The sequence below is a fragment of the Tursiops truncatus genome, chromosome 17, assembly GCF_011762595.2.
Source record: "Tursiops truncatus isolate mTurTru1 chromosome 17, mTurTru1.mat.Y, whole genome shotgun sequence".
In the NCBI taxonomy this organism is placed as follows: domain Eukaryota; kingdom Metazoa; phylum Chordata; class Mammalia; order Artiodactyla; family Delphinidae; genus Tursiops; species Tursiops truncatus.
In genome coordinates, this window is record NC_047050.1 from 17,533,955 (window position 1) to 17,560,286 (window position 26,332).

Consider the following 26,332-nt stretch of genomic DNA (forward strand, 5'->3'; position numbering starts at 1 on the left):
ATTAAGATGTATCAGACCTATAAGATCTCAAAAAAATTTACTCCCCATGTATCCTCTATCAGGAAGCTACTAGAGCATGTACTCCATCAACACAAGGAAATACCTGAAGAAAAAGGGAAACTGTCCAGAAAACAGGCAACTCAACAAGGGAGAGAGGCAAAAGCAATTTTCAGTGAAATGGTGAAGAAAAGAACCAAAATAGTGGGTCTTTAGCAGATCCATCAAACAAACAGTCCAAAGTAGAAGAGGAGGATAAAGAGCTCCAAGAAAGAAAAACCTAGAAACTAAAAAAGTACACGATGTGTTTACTTGGCAGAGAGTTTGGGGTTAAATTAGACAGACATAAAAAAGTATACATGTGGAGTATGAATAAGAGAACTAAATCTTCATTTTCCATAGCAGGAACTCAGATAATAACCTAAGAAGAAAAACAAACAAAAAAAACACCAAGAAATCTCAGTATAAGCTACTGACGGTAGAAAATAACAGAACAACTAAAACGGTAGTGAGTGGTTGCCTTTGGAAAAAGGGAAACAGAAATGGTCAGTTGCAGTGCAGGACAGCATGGTTTTTTATTATAAAACTTGAGTCTTTATACCATTAATCTTGAATAAATCTCGACTTCTTATACATATATGAGTACTACGTATATTACTCTGACCAATATATAATAAACAAATATTAAAAAGAATAAAGCACATGCCAGTTATGTCTTGATGTAGAACAAATTCCAAGTTATAAGTGAAACCACGACATGTAAGTGAAAAAAAAAAAATCAAGTTACAAGATCAGTATATTTTTTTAAAGGTAGAGAGAGTGTTCCACTCTTCCTTAGAATGTAGAAATGTAACAATGAGAAAGAGCCAGACAATGTAAAAAGTCCTAACTTTCCTTGAACCCATCAGAGATCTGAGATTGTAAAGCAAACAAATGACATGAATTCTAGAGAGTGACAAACCCCTCTGAGGAGAGGCTGGGCTCACAAAATATTTCAACATTGGCAGAGCAAGGAAGGAAGAGATGAATACCAAAAATGCCGGTAAGAAGAAGGCAGATGAAACGTTAGTAAATTCTGAAAGACTGCATGTGGGTTAGCACAACAGTTTAGAAAAACTAGGAACTCCAGAGAGAAGTGCTTTTCCACGGGCTTCCTCTGGGAACTCAGGACAACTGGAAGTACATCAGGAAACCGGAGAGAGCCTCACTTGGTGGGACAGGTATGAAGCAGGTGAATGTCTGTCACAGAGAGAAAAGCAAAGAACTTTGCACACTCCTCTAGTCTTCTCTCATACAAAGACAAAAGCTCAAGCCACTAAGAAAGGAGAGAAACAAATCCTATCTGCCTCTGGGGTAGAGGTAGGAAATTTTATTAACCCGAAAGCTCAGGCAAAGACTCATTGCTTCCGGGTAAAGAGTAGAAGGCAAAAGCTATCTACTCCCAGAAAAAAAAAAAAGGGAGGGTAGAAAACCCTCTTGAGAGAAAGACCCTGCGCCAATATAAAGCAGATGTCTGAAAATGCTGGGAAAGGGGCTGGAAAACTCTACTGCACCCAACACAACCTACAGATCCAAAGTAAAGTTTGGCTACCATGGGGAAGGAGGTAGAAGTAGTAGGAAAAACCCACCTCTGAGCCCCAGGCCCATAGAGTCTGTCTGAGAATGAGGTTGGACAAGAAAATCAAGAACTATGCTCCCTGGCTATTGTAAATAGAGCTGCAATGAACACTGTGGTACATGACTCTTTTTGAATTATGGTTTTCTCAGGGTATATGCCCACTAGTGGGACTGCTGGGTCGGAAGGTAGTTCTATTTTTAGTTTTTTAAGGAACCTCCATACTGTTCTCCATAGTGGTTGTATCAATTTACATTCTCACCAACAGTGCAAGAGGGTTCCCTTTTCTCCACACCCCCTCCAGCATTTTTTGTTTATAGATTTTTTGATGATGGCCATTCTGACCGGTGTGAGGTGCTATCTCATTGTAGTTTTGATTTGCATTTCTCTAATGATTAACGATGTTGAGCATTTTTTCATGTGTTTGTTGGCAATCTGTATATCTTCCTTGGAGAAATGTCTAATTAGGTCTTCTGCCCATTTTTGGATTGGGTTGTTTGTTTTTTTGATATTGAGCTGCATGAGCTGCTTGTAAATTCTGGAGATTAATCCTTTGTCAGTTGCTTCATTGGCAAATATTCTCTCCCACTCTGAGGGTTTGGAAGCAACCTAAGTGTCCGTCGACAGATGAATGGATAAAGAAGATGTGGCACATATATACAATGGAATATTACTCAGTCATAAAAAGAAACGAAATTGAGTTATTTGTAGTGAGGTGGATGGACCTAGAGTCTGTCATACATAGTGAAGTAACTCAGAAATATACTGTATGCTAACACATATATATGGAATCTAAAAGAAAAAAAGGTCACGAAGAACCTAGGGGCAGGACAGGAATAAAGAGGCAGACCTACTACAGAATGGACTTGACGACATGGGGAGGGGAAGGGTAAGCTGGGACAAAGTGAGAGTGGCATGGACATACATACACTACCAAATGTAAAACTGATAGATATTGGGAAGCAGCCACGTAGCACAGGGAGATCAGCTCGGTGCTTTGTGACCACCTAGAGGGGTGGGATAAGGGACGGTGGGAGGGAGGGAGATGCAAGAGGGAAGAGATATGGGGATATATGTACATGTAGAGCTGATTCACTTTGTTATAAAGCAGAAACTAACACACCATTGTAAAGCACTTATACTCCAATAAAGATGTTAAAAAAAAAAGAATTATGCTCCCTTACCCAACACAATCCTATGATCAAATAATTAGTAGAAGCAGTTGACTACAAAGCATAGAGATATCCCTCACCTCATCGCAGAGCAAAGAAAGGACTGCTGCAACCTGAGGATGGAGCAGAAACATTGAGGAAAAACCCTCCCCAAACCTTACCCCAAACAAAACACAGATAACAGCAAACCACTGCTAAACGAACTTGAAGTTAACAGACTGTGGCAACAACAAAACCCAAAACAAGCCCAACTACTGACTAGATTGATGCCACCTTCCATAGTAACAGTCTGACAGAAGAAGAGATTTGCCTATTTCTCAACATAAATGCTATTTAACTCAGCCTCTAATGTTTCTCAATACACAATGTCCAACATTCATTCAAACATTATGAGACATCCAAAACTGCAAAAAGAAATAACCCTCTGTCAAAAGAGGGAGAAGTCAACAAAACAGGACCCAGAGATGACCCAGATGCTAGAACTCTAGGAAATAAATTTTACAATACCTATGATTAATAGCTTAAAAGATCTAATGTAAAAGGCAAACAACATGCATGAACATTTGGAGAATTTCAGGAGAAAAACAGAAATTATAGCAGAACAAAAGCAGATGGAAATCCTAGGGAGATAAATATCACAGAAGAAAATTAATATTGATGTCATTATTAATAGATGAACATAGCTGGAGAATAATCAGTAATATTGTAGATAAATCAATAGAAATTCCTCAAACTGAGAAACAGGAAAAAAAACAAGGAGTGAAAAATAAAAAGGAACAGAAGATTCTGGATCTATTAAGACAACACCAATGGGCTAACAAATGTGTAACTGGAAACTCCCAGGGAGAGAGAAGACAAGGAAGAAGAAATATTTTAAAAGATGATACCTGAGTATTTGACAAAATAACTGAATGACAACAAATCCCAGATCCAATGTGTTCAGAGACCACTAAGCAGGAAAAATACAAAAAGGAGAAAGGAAGGAGGAAGAGGAAGAAAAGGAGGCAAAAGGGAGAGACGAAAGAGGAAGGAGGGAGAAGAGGGAAGAAGAGAAGGAGGAAGAAAGGAAAGAATCAAATTTAGACACATCAGAGTTAAACTGCTGAGAACTAATGAAAAAGGAAAATTTTGAAGGCCTTTAGAGGGGAAAAAAAAGCACACCAAGAGGGGGGAAAAAAGGCAGATAAGAATTACAACAGACGTCACATAAAAAACTATGCAAGTCAGAAGACAGTGGAACAAGATCTTTTAAAGTGCTGAAAGAAACACAAAAACCCAGAATGCCATACCCAGACAAAAATAACTTTTAAAATGAAGACGAAATAACAAATTTCTCATCAAACAAAAACTGACAGAAATCACTGCCAGCAGACCTGCTAATACAAGTAGTATTAAAGGAAGTTCTACAAGCAAGAGTATAATACCATAAAGAAATTTAGATCTACACAAATGAATGAAGAATTCTGAAAATGGTAAAAAATGAAACTAAATGTAAGATACTTTTCCTGATTTTAACCACATAAAAAGATTGACTATATAAAGCAAAATTAGTAACAACTGTGGGTTTTATACTATATAAAGAGAAGTAAAATGTATGACCACATCGAAGGTGAAAGAGAAAAAAGTGAACAAAGAGTAAATGGAAAAAACAGAAACAACTAATAAGATGGTAGATTTAAATCCAACCACATCAACAGCTATAATAAGTACAAATGGTCTGATCACCCCCAACTAAAAGGCAGAGATTGTCAAATTATATTTTAAAAAGCAAGACCCTTGGGACTTCCCTGGTGGCGCAGTGGTTGAGAGTCCGCCTGCCGATGCAGGGGATATGGGTTCGTGCACCGGTCCGGGAAGATCCCACATGCTGCGGAGCAGCTGGGCCCGTGAGCCATGGCCGCTGAGCCTGCGCGTCCGGAGCCTGTGCTCCGCAACGGGAGAGGCCATGGCAGTGAGAGGCCCGCGTACCGCAAAAAGAAAAAAAATAAAAATAAAAATAAATAAATAAATAAAAAGCAAGACCCTATTATATGCTTTCTAAAAGAAACCAATTTAAACATAAAGACGCAGATAGGCTAAAAGTAAAATGATGGGGTGGAAATATCCCACACAAACACTAATCAAAATAAAACTGGAGTGACTATATTAACATCAGACAAAGAAGAACTCAGAACAAGGAATATTACCAGGGAGAGAAAAAAATCACATAATAATAAAGTGGCCAAGTCATCATAAAAGCATAACAATCCTAAAGGTATATGTATGTAACAACATAGCTTCAAAGTACATAAAACAAAACTGATAAAGCTGAAAGTACATAAATCCAAATTTCTAGCTGGAGACATTAACACTTGATAGAAGAAGTAAACAGAAAATCAGAAGAGACACAGGACTTGAAAGAAGAAATCAAAGGGAAATTAGAACAAATTTTGAAATGAATAAAAATAAAAACTCAACTAGTCAAAATCTGTGGGACAGAGCTAAACCAGTGCTTAAAGAGAAATACATATCATTAAATTCTTATATTAGAAAAGAAGAAAGTTCTCAGATCCACAATCTAAGCTTCTAGCTTACAAAACTAAAAAAGAACGGAAAATTAAATCCAAAGCAAGTGAAGGAAGGATAAAACGAAGAGCAGAAATCAATAAAATTGAAAATAAAAATATAGAGAAAAACAAATGAAACCATAACCTGGTTGTTTGAAAAGGATAAAAATAATTGATAAACCCCTAGCCAGATTGATCAGGAGAAAAAAACAGAACAAATTATCAGTATCAGAAATGAGACAGAAAATGTCACTACAGATGCTGTAGCCATTAAAAGAATGATAAGGCAGTGTTATGAACAATTTTATACCATTAAACTCAACTTAGACGAAATGGACAAATTCCTTGAAAGATTCGAACTGCCAAAGCTCACTCAAGCAGAAGTAGATAATCTGAGTAGTCTTATATCTATTTTTTAAACTCAATTTATACTTAAAACCTTCCTACAGAAAAAATTCTAAACCCAGATGGCTCCACTGGTAAATTCTACCCAACAATTAAGGAAGAAAGAATACTAAACTCTTTCAGACTATGAAAGAGGAGGAAATACTTCCAAACTCACTATAGGAGGCCAGCACTACCCTGACAGTGATATTAAAACCAGTATTTCTACTTGGGATGATGAAAACTTTCTGGCAGTGGACAGTGGTGATAGTTGCACAACACTGTAACTGTACTTAATGCCACTGAAATGTACACCTAAAAATGGTTAAAACGGTAATCTTTGTTATGTATGTATATATAGCTATCCCCCACCTTTTCAAAGTTTACTTTATGCCATTTGCTTTTATGAAAGACCTGCACTAGTACCTGTTATTGCTGACCAAAAGAAATCCAAAGAGGGTTTTCACTTCTATGAAAAACCAAAAATACCATTCAGCGTTTGTTTTGCAGGTAACCATCACTGCGGCAGTGCACACCAAGAGTGGCAACTACATTCAGCATCTCAGCATCCAGCCGCCATAGCTTTGAACTGCGTCTGAAGATCTGTGCTTTATCTGGATTTATGTTGTGCATCCGTTACCAAGATGTGTCCTAAGGTAAACACTTCTTCATTTTAGGCCATTCTGGCTTACAAAATGTTTCACAGGAATGCTATACTTTCAGATAGTGGGGGAAAACTGTATCACATAAATTTTTTAAAATCCATCAATAAAAAAATTCACCATATCCACAAACTAAACAGAAAAGTCATATGAGTATCCCAACAGATGCACAGAAAGCATTTGGCAAAGTTCAACATTCACTGATAATTAAGGGGGAAAAAAACTTCCCAACAATGCAAGAATACCAGGAACTATCAGCCTGATATAGAGCATATATAAAAAGCCTACAGGGGCTTCCCTGGTGGCGCAGTGGTTGAGAGTCCGCCTGCCGATACAGGGGACACGGGTTCATGCCCCAGTCTGGGAAGATCCCACATGCCGCGGAGCGGCTAGGCTCGTGAGCCATGGCCACTGAGCCTGCGCGTCCGGAGCCTGTACTCCGCAACGGGAGAGGCCACAACAGTGAGAAGCCCGCGTACCGCAAAAAAAAAAAAAAAAGCCTACAAGCATCACAGTATATAATGGTGAAAGACAATGATTTCCTCGTAGGATCAGAAACAAGGTAAAGATATCTGCTTTCCTATTCAACAATCAATCGCTTCTGTTCAACACTGTTCTGGATGTTCTACTCAGGGCAATAAAGCAAGACAAATAAATAAAAAGCATACAGATTAGAAAGGGAAAAAAACTGTCTTTATTCACAGACGACACATCATCGATGCAGAAAATCACAAAAAAATCTACAAAATAAGCTAATCTAACTGATAAGTCAGTTTAGCAAGGTCACAGGATACAAGGTCAATATATAAAAGACAACTGTATTTCTATATGCTAGAAAAGAAGAATTGGAAATTAAAAACCAATACCATTAACAATAGCATCCACAAACATGAAACGCTTAGGGATAAACATTAAAAATGTACAAGATATTTCTATGAAAAAGTACAAAACACTGCTGGGATCTATTTCCAAAAACCTAAATAAACAGGGAGCTAGTTCTTGTTCATGCACTGGAAGACTCAATATTCTTAAGATATCAATTTATGCAAAACTGATCTATATAGTCAACACAACCCCAAAGAAAAATCCCAACTGGATATTTTTTGGTAGAAATTGACTCTACAGTTTATTATGAAAATGCAAAGACTCTAGATTAGCCAAAAAGATTTTTAAAAAGCAGAACAAAGATGGAGTTCTTTATCTGATTTGAAACCGTAGCAAAAAAGCTACACTCTATATACAGTTGTAATAGCTAAAGAACAGACATACAGATTAATGGAACAGAATGGAGACTCTAGAAACAGACCCAAACATATGTGGTCAATTGATTTTCAACAAAGGTGCTAAGGAATTCAATGGAGAAAGCATTCATCTTTTAAACAAATGTGGTGCCTGAACGTACATAAAAAAAAGGAGAGAAGGCAGGAAGGGAGGAGAGGGGAGTCCTTCATCTGATAGAGGACTGGCACACAAAATATATAAAGAACTTTTACAACCCAATAATAAGGAAGCAAAACATCCAGTTTTTTAAAAGACAAAAATTTTGAACAAATACTTCATGGAAGAGATATGAATGGTAAATAAACACATGATAATCTACTCAGCATTATTAATTAGGAAAAATGCAATTAAAATTCAAAGAGATAATGTTATACACCTACTAGCATGATCAAAGCTAAATGACAATAACAAGAGCGGGAAAAGATGTGGAGTAATTGGAAATCTCAAACATTGCTTGTGGAAATGCAAAATGGTACAGCCTCTCTGGCAAACATCTTCAGTTTCTTGTAAAGTGACACGGTACTTATTATTTAACTGTGTACCTATAGGATATACTAGAGAATATGTACGATAAAGATTTTTACACGAATGCTTGTAACCACTTTATTTATAATAGCCTCAAACTACAAACAACCTAAATGTTGGTGAAGAATAAAATAGTGACAAACAATAAAACAGAACAAATGAATGATAAATGCAACAACGTGCATGAATCTCAGCAATAAGAAGCCAGACACAGGACTTCCCTAGTGGCGCAGTGGTTAAGAATTGCCTGCCATTGCAGGGGACACGGGTTCGATCCTTGGTCCAGGAAGATCCCACATGCCACAGAGCAACTAAGCCTATGGGCCACAACTACTGAGCCTGCTCTCTAGAGCCCACGAGCCACAACTACTGAGCCCGCGCGCCACAACTACTGAAGCCCTCACGCCTAGAGCCCGTGCTCCGCAACAAGAGAAGCCACCACAATGAGAAGTACGTGCACCAAAACAAAGAGTAGCAAGGGGCTCGCCACAACCAGAGAAAGCCTGCACACAGCAATGAAGACCCAATGCAGCCAAAAATAAATAAATAAACTAAATAAATTTATTTAAAAAAAAAAAAGGAGCCAGACACTAAAGGCTACATAATGTACGATTCAATTTATACAACATTTTGGAAAAGGCAAAATTATAGAGACAGAAATCAGACCAGTGCTTGGCAGGGGCTGAGGAAAGGGGAAGACATTTACTATAAATGGGCATTAAGGAATTGTTTGGGGTAACAGAAATGTTATAAATCTTAATTGTGATGGTGGTCAGTGCATGTACACACACACACACACACACACACACACACACACACACGTCGAAATTTATTGAACCACAACTCGATAAATCTGAATATTTTTAAAGGGGGTATGTTAGTGCATACACATAGAGTATCTCTGTAAGGATATTTATTTCATCTTTATTTATCAAATCCTTACATAAGATTCACTATATTTCAGACACTATTCTACACAATGTACAAATATTAACTCACTGTGGGAGATAACTTTTTAGGAAGAGAGACCAAGAGACTGAGGGTCTCAGGGTGAAGTGAGACTAACATTTTTTTTTTCACTGTTTACTCTTTTGTGCTATTTAAATTCTTTTAATCATGTACATATCTTGCTTATTTTTTTTTAAAAGCCAACTTTTTAAAAACTGCTTTTACAGGGGTTTTTTTTTAAATTGCTTTTGCTACATTCTCCAAAGATCTTCTTATTGACAAGTCATCATATTCACTCCTTGTCTTATTCGATCTCTGCAGCACACGACTGCCACCTTTTTAAAATCATTCCCTACTGCCCCTTTTGCAGGTATTCTTTCCTCCTCCTTCTTCCTGTACCCCCACGCACATTATCTGCTACTGAGATCTCATCATGTACACCTCAGAAGGACTGCTGGTGTCTTTCCCCTCTCCTCTCTACCACCACTGCCTTAGTTCAGATTCTCAGCATCTTTCACCTGAACAATTCTGCTAGCACGGGCCTCCCTGCCTTCAGTCCTGTCCTGCCCAAATCCATTCACTACATTACTTACAGGACTGTCTTTTGAAGAAAGCAAACCAGATCATGTCACTTTCAAGTTCAAATCTCAAATTAATAATTCAAAAGCTTTTACTTCACAAAAAAAACAGTGGTCTCGGCTATTCCTGACTTTCCAGATTCATCTTCACATATCTAGAATTTTAATTATATTATAATTTTTGTCATATGATTAAAGCTCCTCACCCCTAACACTTACTGGTCAGTTCTTGCGTGCAGGGACAAAATTCCAGTCATCCCGTTATCTTCAATTTTAAGTGTTTGGCATTTAGTGGGGGTGGTGGTTAGTTTTATGTGTCAACTTGTCTGGGCTACAGTTCTCAGACATTTGGTCAAATGTTATTCTGGGTGTTTCTGTGAGGGTGTTTTTGGAAGAGATTTACATTTAAATCACTGACCTTTGAGTAAAGCACATGGCTCTCTATAATGTGGGTGGGCCTCGACAGTTGAAGTCCTGACTAGAAAAAGGCTGACCTTCCCTGGAGCGAGAGGCAGCTCTCTAGCCAATCGCCTCTAGACTCTGCAGCTCTTTCCTGAGTCTCCAGCCTGCCAGCCTCCCCAGCAAATTTTGGACTAGCCAAGCCTCCAAAATTGCATGGGCCAATTCCTTAAAAAAATCTCCGTGTGATACACACACGCACACGTACACGCACACGCGCACACGCGCGCGCACACACACACACACACACACACACACACTCTCTCTCTCTCTCTCTCTCTCTCTCTCTCTCTCTCTCTCTCTCTCTCTCTCTCTCTCTCTGTTGGGCTCTGTTCCTCTGGGGAACCCTAAATAATAACACAGTGGGTAAGCAAAAAACGTTTTTCAAATTAATGAAATTAATGCCAGTTTTTTTGTTCTATTTTATTTTCACGTAACTTACAAATAAATGTCTATGAGATTTATTTTGACATATTTTTATAAATCACCTATCAATTTTAAGTCAATATAAATGTGTTAAGTTAAAACAACATATACACAATATAGGAACTATAGAAACTTGAACATGTTAGGTTTCATGTTACAAATACTTTTAAAAGAAGAAAAAGCATTCATTAGCCAGGTTATAAAAACAGAATTGAAATCTCCAGTGATATCACACAGACAAATAATTTTTAATCACTCAAAATAACTTCCTAGATATCCACAGTACCTTAAAAAGAAAAGCATATCTAAATATTTTTTAACAGATGATTTCATTTCTACTCTAGCCTTCAGAAAGGTGCTCCTACAGAAACTGAAAATATCCCTGAAACAGAATCCTTATGTGAGAAAATGGCATGGAAAAAAGCATATTGTTTATGACAGAAATTATTATTATGCCTGTTTTGTGAATGTTCATACAAATAAAATATTTAATAAAAATAATTTATACATATGTATAGATAAAATGATAATTTAATACAAAGTGAAATGAAGCCAGTTCCTGCCTAGTTATCTGCCAAGTCCTGAATTCAAGGTTCTCAGCTTCTCTTACAACAGAGGTAGGTGTTAATGATGTCATTACCTGCTGCAGAAGAAATAGGGGACCATGAACACAAGTCTTGGCAGAAAATAAACACCCTCTGAGTTTACCTTTAATTTAAAGTAAACAGAAAAATTAGTTTATAGAGTGTCTGTCCTATATAGCTCCTGCCCTAAAGGTGTAATCAGGATCTTTATTTCTAGTGTTTTCAGCTGTATTCCAGAAATAAAGGCTAACAACCTCTATTCTTAAAAAAGCACGAATTAAAACTGTGTACATAAGGCAAAAATCATCAGTCAGTAAGCTAAAAATTATTACATTGGTATTATATAAGATATGTATAATGATACAATGAACTTTTAGTATTTTCTAATTGTAAGATTATAATATTTTATCTTGAACCCTAAACAGCTGTTATTTTATACCTGGAGAATCTATCTTTAAAGAGATGAAGATAGAGTACCACCTTAGGAAAGTTAAAACTTGACATCTACTTTAACACCAGTTAAGACAGTACTTAGAGTCAAGGAACACTGGGACAGAATTTGCTCATCACTTTTGTACCCTGACAGGATAGAACTTGTCCATGTAAATTTAACTCTCACCTTGTCAAGTTGATCTTGAAGACTAGTGGATGCTTTATAACCAAGCTGTAACAGCATTGCTTCTGCAGCATTTTTTTTGGCTATCTTTTTATTAGGTCCTGTTCCAGTAGCAACTTCATTGCCTACCTTGACCTGGTAAGATTAAAGTAAGAAATTAATGATAGCTACTTTGGTAACAAACCTTAACACCATAAAGCAATGTGTTCTGCTCTCTAGCATTCAAAAATATAAAGTTCAGTCCATAATAAAAATGGCAATTAAGATCCCTTTTATGTAAAATATATATGAATATATACATGGAGAAAAGTATGGAAACATGGTCCTCAAAATGTCAGTGGGGGTTATCTCAGGATGACAGAATCTTAGAAGATTTTTAGTTCCTTACATATTTCTATATTATTTGATTTTTAAACAATAAACTTGTATTATTGATATAAGCATAAAAATAAAATTCACATTGTAGAGAGTTGATTACGACTACATTTAGTATTCTTAATAAACTGAAAAGGCTGAAATTCATGCTGCTGCCACTTAAAATAATATAAAATGGGCAGAGGACCTGAACAGACATTTCTCCAAAGAGGACGTGAAGATGGCCAAGAGGCAAATGAAGATGCTCAATATCGCTAATCATGGGGGAAATGCAAATCAAAACCACAATGAGCTATCACCTCACACCTGTCAGAATGGCTATCATCAAAAAGAACACAAATAACTAATGTTGGCGAGGATGTGGAAAAAAGGGAACCCTCCTGCACTGTTGGTGGGAATGTAAATTGGTGCAGCCGCTGTGGAAAACAGTGTGGAGGTTTCTCAAAAAAACTAAAAACAGAATGGGGGAGAGGGATAAATTGGGAGACTAGGATTGAGATATACACACTACTATACAAAAAACAGATAACTAATAAGGACCTACTGTATAGCACAGGGAACTCTACTCAAAACTCTGTAATGACCTATATGGGAAAAGAACCTAAAAAAGAATGAATATATGTATATGTATAACTGATTCACTTTGCTGTACCCTAAAACTAACACAACATTGTAAATCAACTATACTCCAATAAAAATTATTAAAAAAAAAAAAAAAAAGAACTACCATATGTCCCAGCAATTCCACTCCTGGGTATATATCCGAAAAAAACAAAAACACTAATTCAAAAAGATACATGTACCCCAATGTTCATAGTAGCATTGTTTACAACTGCCAAGATATGGAAGCAACCTAAGTGTCCATCAACAGATGAATGGATAAAGAAGATGTGGTATATACACACAATGGAATACTACTCAGCCATAAAAAGAATGAAATTCTGCCATCTGAAACAACTTAGATGGACTTGGAGGGTATTATGCTAAGTGAAATAAGCCAGACAGAGAAATACAAATACTGTATGATGTCACTTATATGTGGAATCTAAAAAATACAACTAGTAAATATAACAAAAAAAGAAACAGACTTACAGAAAACAAACTAGGGGGGAGAGGGAGGAGGGGAGAGGCAATATAGGGGTAGGAGATTAAGATGCACAAGCTACTATGTATAAAATAAGCTACAAGGACATACTGTACAACACAGGGAATATAGCCAATACTTTATAATAACTAAAATTGTGAATTATTGTATTGTACACCCATAACTTACATAATATTGTACAATAACTATACGTCAATAAAAGTCTTTAATCCAAAAAATAAATTTTAAAAATGATATCGTTTACCAAGGTTTACATTAAATAGTTCCTGAAGACAATTAATATATAAAGGTTAGTACAATACTGTGGTTAAGAACAAAGACTTCCAAGTCAGATTTAGTTGAAATCCAACTCTACTACTTCCTAGCTACATGAACTGATTCAAATTATTTACTACCTCTAAGCCTCAGTTTTTTCATCAGTAAAAGAGGGATAATACAATGACCTAATAGTGTTGCTTTGAAAATTAAACACAAAAATGTATGTAAACTACAGTGTATGTTACAGTATGTGAGTATAACTGCTCAATAAATGGTAGCTTTTTATCATTAGAACTATTCCACAGTTACCTTTTGTGAACACTTGATGTACACATGTATATATGTACATCAACATATTTAAATATACATCAGTCATTTTATATCCACGTGTACATTTCCTGAGTTGGGTAATGATTTTTTAGACTTGCATGTACTGAGATAATACAAATATAAAAAGTAAATTAGAAAACAAAAAAGGAAAGAATTACAAGGAGAAATAGAAAATACACAATGAGAGTGGAATTTGTTTTTATACGTTGTTCTCAGTAAGTGAGAGAAGCAGACAAGAAGATAATCACAATTTTGGAAATTAAACAATCTAAATAATCTATGGGCAAAGAAGAAATCTCACCGGAAATTAGAAAATATTTTAATAATAATGGAAATACAATATATCAAAACTTGAAGGATGTAGCTAAAAGAGTGTCTAGAAATAAGCCATAAAAGCTTAGAGAGGGCTTCCCTGGTGGCACAGTGGTTGAGAGTCCACCTGCCGATGCAGGGAACACGGGTTCGTGCCCCGGTCCGGGAAGATCCCACATGCCGCGGAGCGGCTGGGCCCGTGAGCCATGGCCACTGAGCCTGCGCGTCCGGAGCCTGTGCTCCGCAATGGGAGGGGCCACAACAGTGAGAGGCCCGCGTACCGCAAAAAAAAAGCTTAGAGAAAGGCAGAAAAGTAATAAGCTAACCATCCATCTCAAGAAGTGATTAACAGCAAAATAAACCCAAAGAAAATAGAAAAATAGAGACAAGAGCAGAAATTAAGGAAATATAAAACAAAGTACAACAGAGAAGTTCAAAAAGCTTAAAGTTGGTTCCCTGAAAAGACTAATAAAATGATAAACCAAAGGTAATACTGATCACGAAAAAATAAGACACAAATAAGAATGAAAATGGGAGATTACTATAGCTTCTGTAGCATTACAAAATAATAAAGGATACTGAATATTTCAGCTAACATTTTTTGACTATTTACATAAAATGGAAAAATTCCTAGACAATACAAATTACCAAAACTGGCAGAGAATAAACTCTTAGCTATATAGATCTGTAACTACTAAAGAAATTAAAACCACAATTAAAAACTTTTCCACAAAGAAAACTTCTGAGAGCTTCTCCAGCAAGTTCCACTCAACATTTAAGGAAGAATAATGCTAATCTTACAAAAATTCATCCAAGAATAAAAAAAGAGGAATTAGTCCCCAATTATTCAGTGAGGCATCACTTTGGTTCCAAAATCCAACAAGTATAAGAAAAAAATTTTACAGACCAGTTTCACTCATGAACATAAATGCTAGTTTAAACCATATAATAGTACACTGAACAAAGCAATATTAAAAAGAAGAAAAATTGTGACTAAGTTAGGTTTATTCCAAAAATGCAAGATAAGTCTAACATTCGAAACTCAAACAAAATCAATGGAATCTGCTATATTAATCAGTTGAGGAGACAAATCATATGATCACCCTAATAAATGAAGCAAAAGCATTTGCTAAAACTCAACATTCATTCATGATAAAAATTCTTAGCAACTAGGGAAGGAAGAGAACTCAAACCTCAGCAAACATTATACTTAATGTTGAAGTTCTGAAATTAGAAACAAGACAAAAATGCCCTCCATTTTTACTAGTATTTAACATTTTACTGCAAATAAAGCAAAATTTATTGCTTTATTTACATAGCAATAAGGCAAGCGAAATAAAAGGTTTAAGAATTAGAAGTGTAAGAACAAACTGTCATTACTTGCAGAAATAATATTTACAGAGGAAATCCAAGAAAATGTATGGGTAAACTATAAGAATTTATGAAAGTACAAGTTCTTGTATAAAAGACAGTATACAAAAGCCAACTGCCCTTGTATAGTCCATCAACGATTACGTAGAAAATGAAAAATATTAAAAGATACAATTTCTATTAAACAAAAATCAAATATCTGTGATGTTTAAAATCTTTACACATAAAACAATACACATTATTGAGAAATATTAAGATAAACCTAAAAGAGGTATGCCATTCTCATGCATTGAAGACTCAATATTATAATATCAATTTTTTCAAATTGACCTATAAATTCAATAAATTCCCATCAAAATCCCACACATATTTTCACAATATTTGACAAGCTGATTCCAAAATTTACATGGAAATGCAAGGTGCAAAGAACAGCCAAGATCCTTTTGAGGAAGAACAAGGTGGGGGCATTATTCTTCGGGATGTCTAGACTTACTATAAAATTAACATCAGGGAAAAGAGAGATAAACTTGACTGCCTTAAAATGAATTACTTCTATTCCTCAAAAAGTATCATTGAAATGCCATATAACTGCAAAAGGTTCACATTTCCAGAATATATAATAGATTCGTATAAATCAATTTTTTAAAAAAAAACAGCTGAAAAATGAGCAAGAAAGCTGAACAGGCAATCTATATCTGAAATTTTGAATTGTTTTATCAAATGTCACAGCAATTTGTTTAAAAAAAATTAGAAAACTTCAATAGCTTCATGTCACTTTAATAAAATTTCACAGCGACACCTATACTGGGTACTATCAATGAATGGCTATGTGATACAACTAAAACTAGTTTTCAGATACAATGTATGATAATTCTACACATATTTTTCTTTTTTGGCTTTTGTGTGTAATCATAACATTTGTTATTTCACTTGTGTCAGAACATATAGATTTCCATCTGGTATCCACACATGTGTACTGTTTGCCATTTATTCTTACACCATTATTGAGATTTTTATTTGTATTACTATTTCCATCACTACTTTTAAGCTTCAGTGAACCAGCTCCTTTTAAGGAATTAGGGATATGCAACACAGTGCTTAAAAAAAAACTTAACAATTATAAATAATGTCCAAATTATATGACAAAGAACTGCACTTTCTAAACAGAGTATAACTCAAGACGAACTAAATGACATACTTCTTGCAGTTCTTGCATATGAGACACTGAAAATGTACTCATTATAGACCCTCTGTAACAACTATCACAAATCTTATAGTTCAGATCTGTGCAATGTTTTTGAAACATTTCATTGCTTCTCCTGAAACCAGAAACCACCACATTATGACAAATCAGCAAGTAGTCTATGGACCCCACTCAGAAGCACTGATCTAGCGCTGTTCACGGCATATCCTTGGAGCTGGGTGAACACACACACCTCCCACATCTGTTGGCCTGCACCTGACCCGATGTATCAAGGCCTTCTGTGTCCTTGAGTCCCTGGCAAGAGCCAGCCTCTGCTACCTGTTGTTTTTTCCAGTGCTTGGTTTGTTCCCCAGCTTCACCAGACCCTGTGTTGTTGCTGGAATGCATGCTAGCTAAAAGATTAGGCCAGCTACGTCAGAAGCTTCCTCTACTGCTCTGAGGGTCACAAGACTTGCCAAAGTAAATGGCAGCAAAAGATAACTGAGCAGCGAAAGATGTTTCATCTGTTTTCACAAGCTATATACGTCTTGTCATTCTCATTCAAATCTTCTGCTGCTTCATCCCTAAGTCTCATTTACCTGCCCAGGCCTGAGGCCCTCTGGCTCCAGGTTCCTGCTCTTGGGCCATGGGGTTCCCATCACAGCATTCACCTTAAATCTATGTCTGCTGGCTTTCCGTCTGACCTACTCTGACACCTCAAGACTTATTTCCAGAACTGGTGCTTCCAGATTCATTTTTCCCATTCACCCACCCCTTGTCTGACACAAGTTTTTACAGTTGCATGGTTCAATAGCTTGTGAGTAGTTGGTTACCCCAGAGTTATTTGTTACTATTGAAAAAGACCACTGTGCTAAAGGACTTTGATTCCCTGCCAGCACTCACAGTGGTCACTCAAAAAAAAGAAATCACTGCATTATAAAAGTCAAGTAAGTATGTAAGTAAACTTCCAAACATCATCTTCCTACAAAGCTCACAAATTTTATAACTATTGTAAGACTTTTACATTAAAATGCTAATTTTTCTGCAAAGAAGCTCAATTATTTTGCTACGCAATAAATTTAAGACAGACAGATTTTTTGTCTTTAAACAAATCATTTAAATTAATCAAGTCATCTGGACTTCCTGGCAGTCCAGTGGTTAAGACTCCACGCTTCCATTGCAGGGGTCACGGGTTTGATCCCTGGTCAGGGAACTAAGATCCCACGTGCCACACAGCACAAAAAAAAACAAAAAAAACCCCAAGATACTATTTAAAAAAAATTTGTTTTTAATTAATCAAGTCCTCAAAAAACCAACAAAAAAATTCTAAAATAGCATTTACCAAAAACTTAGTTATCTTTCACTGAGTCACAAATGAAATTTCCTTTACATATATTTTTTAAAATCTGGAGATCTTAATCACAGGTAGAAAAATTAACATCATACGACACGTAATAACAGAACGTGCTGATATACAATTTAGTTATCGTTATTTTCTCTTGAAAAATTAAAATATGCCTCCCCCCCCCCAAAAAAAAAAAAACTTTAAGAAATTTTCTCTGGACCTAAATACCCAAATAATGTCATCAGAGGTTTTCCTTTACCTAGTAATCAATACAAGTAACTACATCCATTTTATAACACACATTTGTTTGTGGGGATTTTCTGGTGATAGATAAATATGAACGCATTATCTTTAGAGAGTTTACTTCCACATTCAATTATAACGAATGATAACATTGTTTAAGTAGTTTATACAAAAGCCTTTACTTTGATGAAGTTGCTGCAATACTGTAATGAATCCACTGGGGCTTTCAGAAGAAGGAAAAAACAATATGAATTCAGTGTGAAAACATTTAGAAGTACAGCCAAATGTTCCTGTTTGACTAGAATGTTTATGAATACCCATAAAATGGAAGCTCGCCTAAGATATTCTAAATTCCTCTTTCAAAAGGGGTACTCAATATACTCCACAGGAAAGGAATTGTTTAATAAAGTCAAAGCCAGCTTGTTATTCCTGACACAGGTCTAAAATGTAGGGGATTTTTTTTTCCCCTCAAGTTTTGGAGTTCAAAGAATATTTTCTATAATTCTTTAAAGTCAAGAATGTAAAAAGAAAACCGGTGCACATGTTTAACAAAGTGAAAATACTGGAACCACACTGTTGCGGGTCCCAGTGACATCCAGACAATAATGTGTTCACAGACCACAGAAGAATTCCCCCTCTCTGGATATCTAAGTTCCCAACCGTGGTTTACCTGTAACTACATCATAAGTTTATATCGCCAACAAAAGCCTAACATACTAGCTCTCAATCAGGCAGGCAGCAAATATACCTCACATGTTTATGAAGGTCCTGCTACATACATACCGCCATATTGGGTACTGTGAGATAAAGCAACGTGGGGATTACAAATTAGGAAGGAAGGTAACATTTAGACATGCATGAAAGTTAATCAACATGAGATACACTATTCGAGTCCAGAACGTTTGCCATGGGTCAGCACTTAATTAACATCTGTTGATTGTAACTGGGTTTTATTACAAATGAGAGCCACAGGTTTGACTGGAAAAAGGTTCTCTGACAAGCCTATTATAACAGAAACAGTTGGGACAATGAGAATTTAAACACAGACTGGGCGTGAGATGAGTCTAATGAACCATGCCTAATGTAAGAAAATGTAAGAAAAACTTCCATATGTTTTAGAGATACACACTAAGTACGTAGGCTAAAATGACATGTGGTTAGAAAGTAGCTTTAAAATACTTCAGGAAAAGAAGGAAAGGAGGGTGGGAGGAAGGGAGGAAAGAAAAACTGACGGCCAAAGCCCAGTACAGCAGAAATCATAATTGTTGGCTTTGGATGGTGGGCATTTTCCCTAAGATGCCATTATACTCTTCCATTATACTATTTTCTAAAGCATACTATTAAATATATCCACCTTTGGCTATGTTTGAAATTTTCATAACAAAAATGAAAAGTTTCTGTGATACCGGGGCTTGACTTGGCAAATGAAGGTGGACAGGTATAGGATTTAAAACGAAGGAGGGCATTTTAGGCCTTCTCCCTCATTCTCAGTCCCCACCCATCGACCAATACACCAGCAACCATTCTTCAGTTTTCTTGGCTTCACAACGCAGCAGTTAAGTCTCTCAGCAATTTCGAGTTCCTCAGTCCTCACCACAGTTAGGTAGCCGGCTAGCTCCCTTTTCCTAATTTATCTAATAACCCAAAAGCCCGTGCTCTTGGCCCTGTTCCACATACTACGTCCACCCTTCTAAATTTTGTTTCTAATTCCATCTGTCTTTTATTCCCAGTAGTTAATAGACTCCAGCTGCAAATTGCAACACATTAAGTTACAGATAGGCATTCCCAGTGATGAACTCTGTGTGAGCTCACAGCCCCTTAGAAACGCATACTATCTATTCTAACACGTCCTTGACACTTGAATGTTTCAACCAAGTGGGTAGATGGGCCTGGAGGGAATGAACACTTTAAATGTAAACAGTTTTATTACCTTCTACTATTAATTCCTAGTTTTCGTTTCCACCATATCTCTATTCCAGCTTCAGGATTTCTAAATTTTTTCAATAGCTAAAAAAATCTTTTAATATAAAAGTTAGAAATACCTGCATCACAAATTCCCGACGTCGAGGCATTCCTCTTTCTGAAAGCAAAACGTAATCTGGTTCCTTTTCCTTTTTGGCCTGTTGAATTTGAGCCAGGCGGCTAATGGGGTTCATTCCTTGACCATATTCTGGTCCAGCCTAAAAAAATTTAAGAAAAATTTTCAAAACATAAGACCTGCTTTTAAAACTTGTTATTAGATCCTTAAAGAAACCATGGTTCTCACCTCCTCCCCTGCACCCCAAAACTCTGTCTGAAATAAATGAAAATTTATAAAGGAAAATTAGAAAATGGATCTGAAACTAGGCTTCTATAGGATTTAGGGCTCAGAAGTATTATTGGTAAGTTGGTCAACTATCCTTTTAAACTCTTTAATACAGTAGGAGTTGCTTCACAACTTCTATTCATCAAAAAACACCAAAAAGAACGTAAGAAGACAAGCCATGAACTGGGAAGAGATATTTGAAATACATGTAAGTTAAAAAAAAGATATACCCAGTATCCAAAATATATTTTTAAAAACTCCTAAAAAGTATTAAGAAAAAGACCATCTAAAATAAAAATGGGGAACTCCCTGGTGGTCCAGTGGTTAGGACTCTGCTTTCACTGCCAAGGGCCTGGGTTCTATCCCTGGTGGGGGAACTAAGATCCCGCAAGCCATGAGGTGTGGCCAAAAAAAAAAAGTGTTAAAATAAAAATGGGCAGGACTTCCCTGGTGGTCCAGTGGTAAAGGATCCACCTGCCAATGCGGGGGACGTGCACTCGATCCCTGGCCGGGGAATTAAGATCCCACATGCCATGGGTCAACTAAGCCCGCACGCCACAACTACTGAGCTTGCATGCCTCAACTAGAGAGCTCGTGTGCGGCAAACTGCAGAGCCCACTCGCTCTGGAGCCCATGCGCTCTGGAGCCCGCACACCACAACTAGAGCAGCCCACGCCCACAACTAGAGAGAAGTCCACGTGCCACAACAAAGAGCCCACGCACTGCAATGAAAGATCCTGCATGCCTCAATGAAGATCCCACCTGCCGCGACTAAGAGCCAGTGCAGCCAAAAATAAATAAATAAATACTTTTAAAAATAAAAGAAAAATGGGCAAATGAGATGAACAGATACTTAACAGAAGAAAAGAAAACATATAAAAAGATAATCCATCTCATTAAGACTCAGAAAATGCATATTAAAACCACAGTGAGGCACTATTTCATACCTATCAATTTAGCAAAAGAAGTCCAACAGCCTCAACTGGTGAAGGTGGGGAGAAACAAAAACTTACACAGTGCTGGTCATAATATAAACTGGAACACAATTTGGCAATGCTTAGTAAAGCCAATAAATAACCCACTCCTCAGTAGCCTCTTCAACTAGAAAACTGTTACCCAAATGTGCTAGCTCATTTGTATGGGAATATCCACAGCGGCATTATTTGAAATAGCAAAAAAAGAAAAACTGGAAATAACCTAAACATTCATCTATAAAAGAAAAAATAAATTATGGCATGTTCATACAATGGAACGGCATATAACAGTGAAAATGAATTAAGTATTGCTACATACATCAAGATGAATGAATTTAAGAAAAACATGTTAAGTGAGAAAAGCAAGCACAGAAGAATATATAAAGTATGATATCATTTATATAAAGCCCATTAAAACTACAAAACACTGGTGAAATTAAATAAGATCTCAGTAAGTGGACAGACACACATGTTAATGGATCAGCAGACGCAATATTCTTAAAATGCTGATCCTCTTCAAACTCATCTATCAATCAAATCTATCAAATCAATCAAACTCAATCTATCAACCCCAATCAAAACCCCAGCATGTGCTTTTGGGTAATAATTAATAAGCCAATACTTAAAATTCATATGGAAATGCAAAGGACAAATAACCAAAACAACCTTGAAAAAAGAACAAAGTTGGAGGAATCAGACTACCTGATTTCAAGATTCATTATAACGCTATAGTAATCAAGATAGTATGTGTGGTACTGGCAGAAAGACAGACAAAGAGATCAATGAAACAGAACAGCATCCAGAAGTACATCCACACATATATGGTCAACAAAGGTGCAAAAGCCATTCAGTGGAGAAAGGGTGGTCTTTTCAACCAATGGTACTGGAACAATTGGATATTCACATGTAGAAAAGAACCAAAACTTCAATCCATACCTCACACAAAAGTTAACTCAAAATGGTTCATAGGCTTAAGTGTAATATCTAAAACTAAAACTTCCAGAAGAAAATATAGGGGAAATTTTTCTGGTTTGGTTAGGTAACAATTCTTAGATACAACACCAAAATCACATTCAATAATAATAATGATAATAAACTGAACTTCGTCAAAATTAGTAACTTCTGTTCTTTAAAAAGGACCAGCCACAGGCTTGGAGAAATAGTTGCAAACCACACATCTGATTAAAAAAAAACTTGTACCCAGAATGTATAAAGACCTCTCAAAATTCCGTAATAAATTTATATTTTAAATGTATTATTTGTTATTATTTAAATTATTACTTAAAACTTTTTAAGCGAGCAAAAGATCTGAACACTTCAGCAAGCTTCATGTGCTGCTGCATATACAAAAAAATGCTCTATCATTAGTCACCAGAGGAATCTGAACCAAAATGAGATATCAATATGCATGTATTTGAACAACTGAAATTTAACTATACTACGTGTTAGAAAGGATGTGCAGATACTAGAATTCTCACGCATGGCTGCTGAGAAAACAAAATGGTTCAATCACTTTGAAAAACTATTGGCAGTTTCTTAAAATGTCGTATACCTACTAAATGACCACACCACTCTACTCCTAAGTATTTACCCAAGAGAAAAAAAAGCATATGCCCAGAAGACTTAGACACAAATGTTCACAGCAGCTTTATTTTTAATAGCCCCAAATTAGAAGCATCCCAAATATCCAACAAAGAGTGAATGGATAAACAAATTATGGTATATCCATTCAATGTAATACTACTTAGCAACAAAACAGAACCAACAATTAACAGCTGTAACAACATGGATGAATTTCTAAATTATTATACCGAGTGAATGAAGCCAGTCAAAGAAAGAGTAGTTGCTTGGGAATTGAAGGTGGGGGGATTCCAAAGAGGAATGAGGAAACTTTGGGGAGCAATGGATAGGTTCATTGTCTTGACTGTGGTCATGGTTTCACAAGTGTATACATATACCACATCATATCAAATAGTATGCTTTAAATATGTACAGTTCACTGTATGTCAATTACACCCCAATAAAGCTATTTTAGAAGCCAACCAAATACCATTTTCCAGAAAAACAAATGTAGTAAAACTGTAAGATTAGGAAACATTAAACACAAAACTAATGATGGCAGGTTACCTAAGGGAGGTGGTATCAGGATGTGACAGAAGAGGGTATACAGATAGCTTCAACCTTACTGAGAAATGTTCTATATTCAAGCTGGGTGGTAGGTTTTACTTACTCTTACTTAGTATGCTTTTTAACTTACATACACATCCTATATAAACCTTTTAGAAGGCACTCTATTTTTAACTTTATATAAGGTAATGTTTATGAATAAAACTTGATAAAAGCTTTCTTTTTATGTATAGCCTTTTTAGTGGCTTCTAAAAGGTTTAAAAACAAACAAAAAATAAACCTTTGCAAATCAAATATTTTTTTCTGCATGCAAACTAACTTTCTTCATATATTATTCCTAGAAATAAAGGTTTGCATGTCATATGGTCAGCACTTTATATCCACCTGTGAAAATTTACTCTAAAACAGGTATTAGCGACAAGGGTAATCACTAAGTTACAGTTTATATATGTTACACTAAACTCACAGAAGAGCCACTATATAGTCTTAGCTTTTCCTGTAGTTGTTGAGTCTCGACCTATCTAGCTTGGTGCCGCAGGTACAGCCTCTAAGTCAGATCCTGCAAGGTCCTTTAAATTATGTTTTGGGGATTTGGGGTTTTACCCAAAGAACAATGAGAAATTACTAAAAGATTTTAAGTAGAGGCATGACATGATCTGATCAGTATTTCTAAAAGACAACCCTTTTAGAAAGATCTTTTGATGTCAAAAGTACTTGTAGGAAGAAGGCCAATTAAAAACCTACTGTAGTAGTTCTGGCAAGACATGACTGTGAGTTGGATCAAAAGGGTGGCAGGGAATGGAAAGAAATGGACCAACTTAGGAAATATTTAAGTGATGGAATCAATAGGGTTTGATGATTGACTCTATACAAGGAGGTGGAGAGATGTTAAAAATGACTCCCAGGATTCTGTTTCAGCAGCTGGATGGGGATGCCCGTCACTATGATAAGGAATATGCAGGAGGAGGAAGAGGTTCAGGAGGGAACGCGATGAGTTTTGGACAGAGTTTCAGGGGCCTGTGAACTATTAAGTGAGAGGCCCAATAGGCAGTGTCGAGCACAGAAGAATATTTGGGAATCATCTATATAAGGACTGAATTGAAGCCCTAGAAGTATGAAGAGCAGCCTGGGAGAGAGTAAGAGAGGGAAAAGACTGAGAATTTCGATACTGCAATAGTTGGGTAGAGGGGGAGAAGAAAGAAAAGGAAAATTTTAGCTTTTGATAAAATATTGGTTTCTACTTCTACTTACATACCAAGAAAATGAAAAAAATATATATTGTAATAGAAGTATAGAAGGACTGATGAGAAAAGACAAATACAGATAATAACCCGTAAGTCTAAGATTGAAATGCCAATGAAAAGGTAAAGGGAAGCTCTTGGGTCTCGCACTAGAAGATGTCCATGAAGATGGTCACATAAACATGTACTTCCAACGGTATGTTGTCTTTATTCCTGTTTAATTTGCCTATTTTATAAGAATGTCTGTAGGTTCCAAAGATGTTGTTGATACAGATTCCAATGACAAAGAACCAGATGCATAAATCCAATCAGAGAATAATGGAGTTCTGAGAACATTAAGAATGGCTGGTTTCTTCCCTTGACTGAAATTAACTACTAGCACCCTTGAAAATGAAGTTATTCCTTGGATAGCTAGTCTTAGATTATCATTCTACAAACCAGTAGGGACAGTCTTATTCAGAAAACTTTATCTCCAACATCAGAAAACCTTCTTTGAGGCCTCATCTTATAGAAGAGAAGCTACATTAAAGAACAGAATCTAAACCCAAAGACACCATCAGGGCAGTATTACATTTTAACAAGGTGACTCTGTAGAGTAAATTAAAATCCAAAAGGAGTTCACAACCAACCAGTTTCAAATGGGCACTGGCATCAGATGTGACTGGACCTGAAACCTGACTCTGCTCTGTGATCTTAGGGAAGTTTCTTAAACACCAAGAACCTCATCTGTAAAATGGGGATAATATCTACAGCACAGAGCGATTAAGAGGATCAAATGAGACAATGTGATAATTTCATTATTCTAAATAAAATCAAGGTAAATCATCAACAGCTATTTTCTCTACTTCTATTGCATAATAAGGAACGGTAGACCCTAGATGTAGAAGACATTTAGGGAAGTGACTAAAATGCTGAAAACCAAGACACCGTCCAAGCTGATCCACTTACTGGCCCAGTAAGTGGAAGGTCTGATCGTACTCAAAATTCTCTAGATTCCAACTCATTGTATGCATGCTGCTTTCTCAAAATAACCTTACATTTCAGAGAATATCTACAGACTTTAACATAAGACAGATATGGTACAAGAAACTCCAAGTGTGATGTATGTGAGGAAAATTGCAGGGGGCGAACCAAATCTGGGACTGGGAAGGATCAGAGAAGGCATCCCTGAAGAAGTCAAGTTTAAGCTGAGAGCTAAATGGTGGATAGGAAGAAAGTTCTAGAATAACATGCTTATATACTGGAGGTGGTAGCAAATTATTTTTAAAATTCAAAACGTTTCTCCCCCCCCCGTTTGTGGAATAACATTTAAACAATACTCTTGCTTTTAATGGCTATGGTTAAAAGTAACAAGAGTTATATTTATATTC

At 36.3% G+C, this 26,332-nt stretch overlaps 1 protein-coding gene across 10 annotated transcripts in view; it reads right to left on the minus strand.

Moving 5' to 3' along the window:
- Positions 1 to 26,332, minus strand: part of STAU2 (staufen double-stranded RNA binding protein 2) — a 304,412-nt gene that overhangs the window by 165,702 nt on the left and 112,378 nt on the right. For all 10 annotated transcript variants that reach the window (XM_019925182.3, XM_033843221.2, XM_033843223.2 and 7 more), the window contains 2 exons: positions 20,358 to 20,495; positions 11,797 to 11,928 (listed from right to left, as the gene is read on the minus strand). In XM_019925182.3, coding sequence (XP_019780741.1) covers positions 11,797 to 11,928; positions 20,358 to 20,495 — 270 coding nt within the window. The remainder of the gene's footprint in view (positions 1 to 11,796; positions 11,929 to 20,357; positions 20,496 to 26,332) is intronic.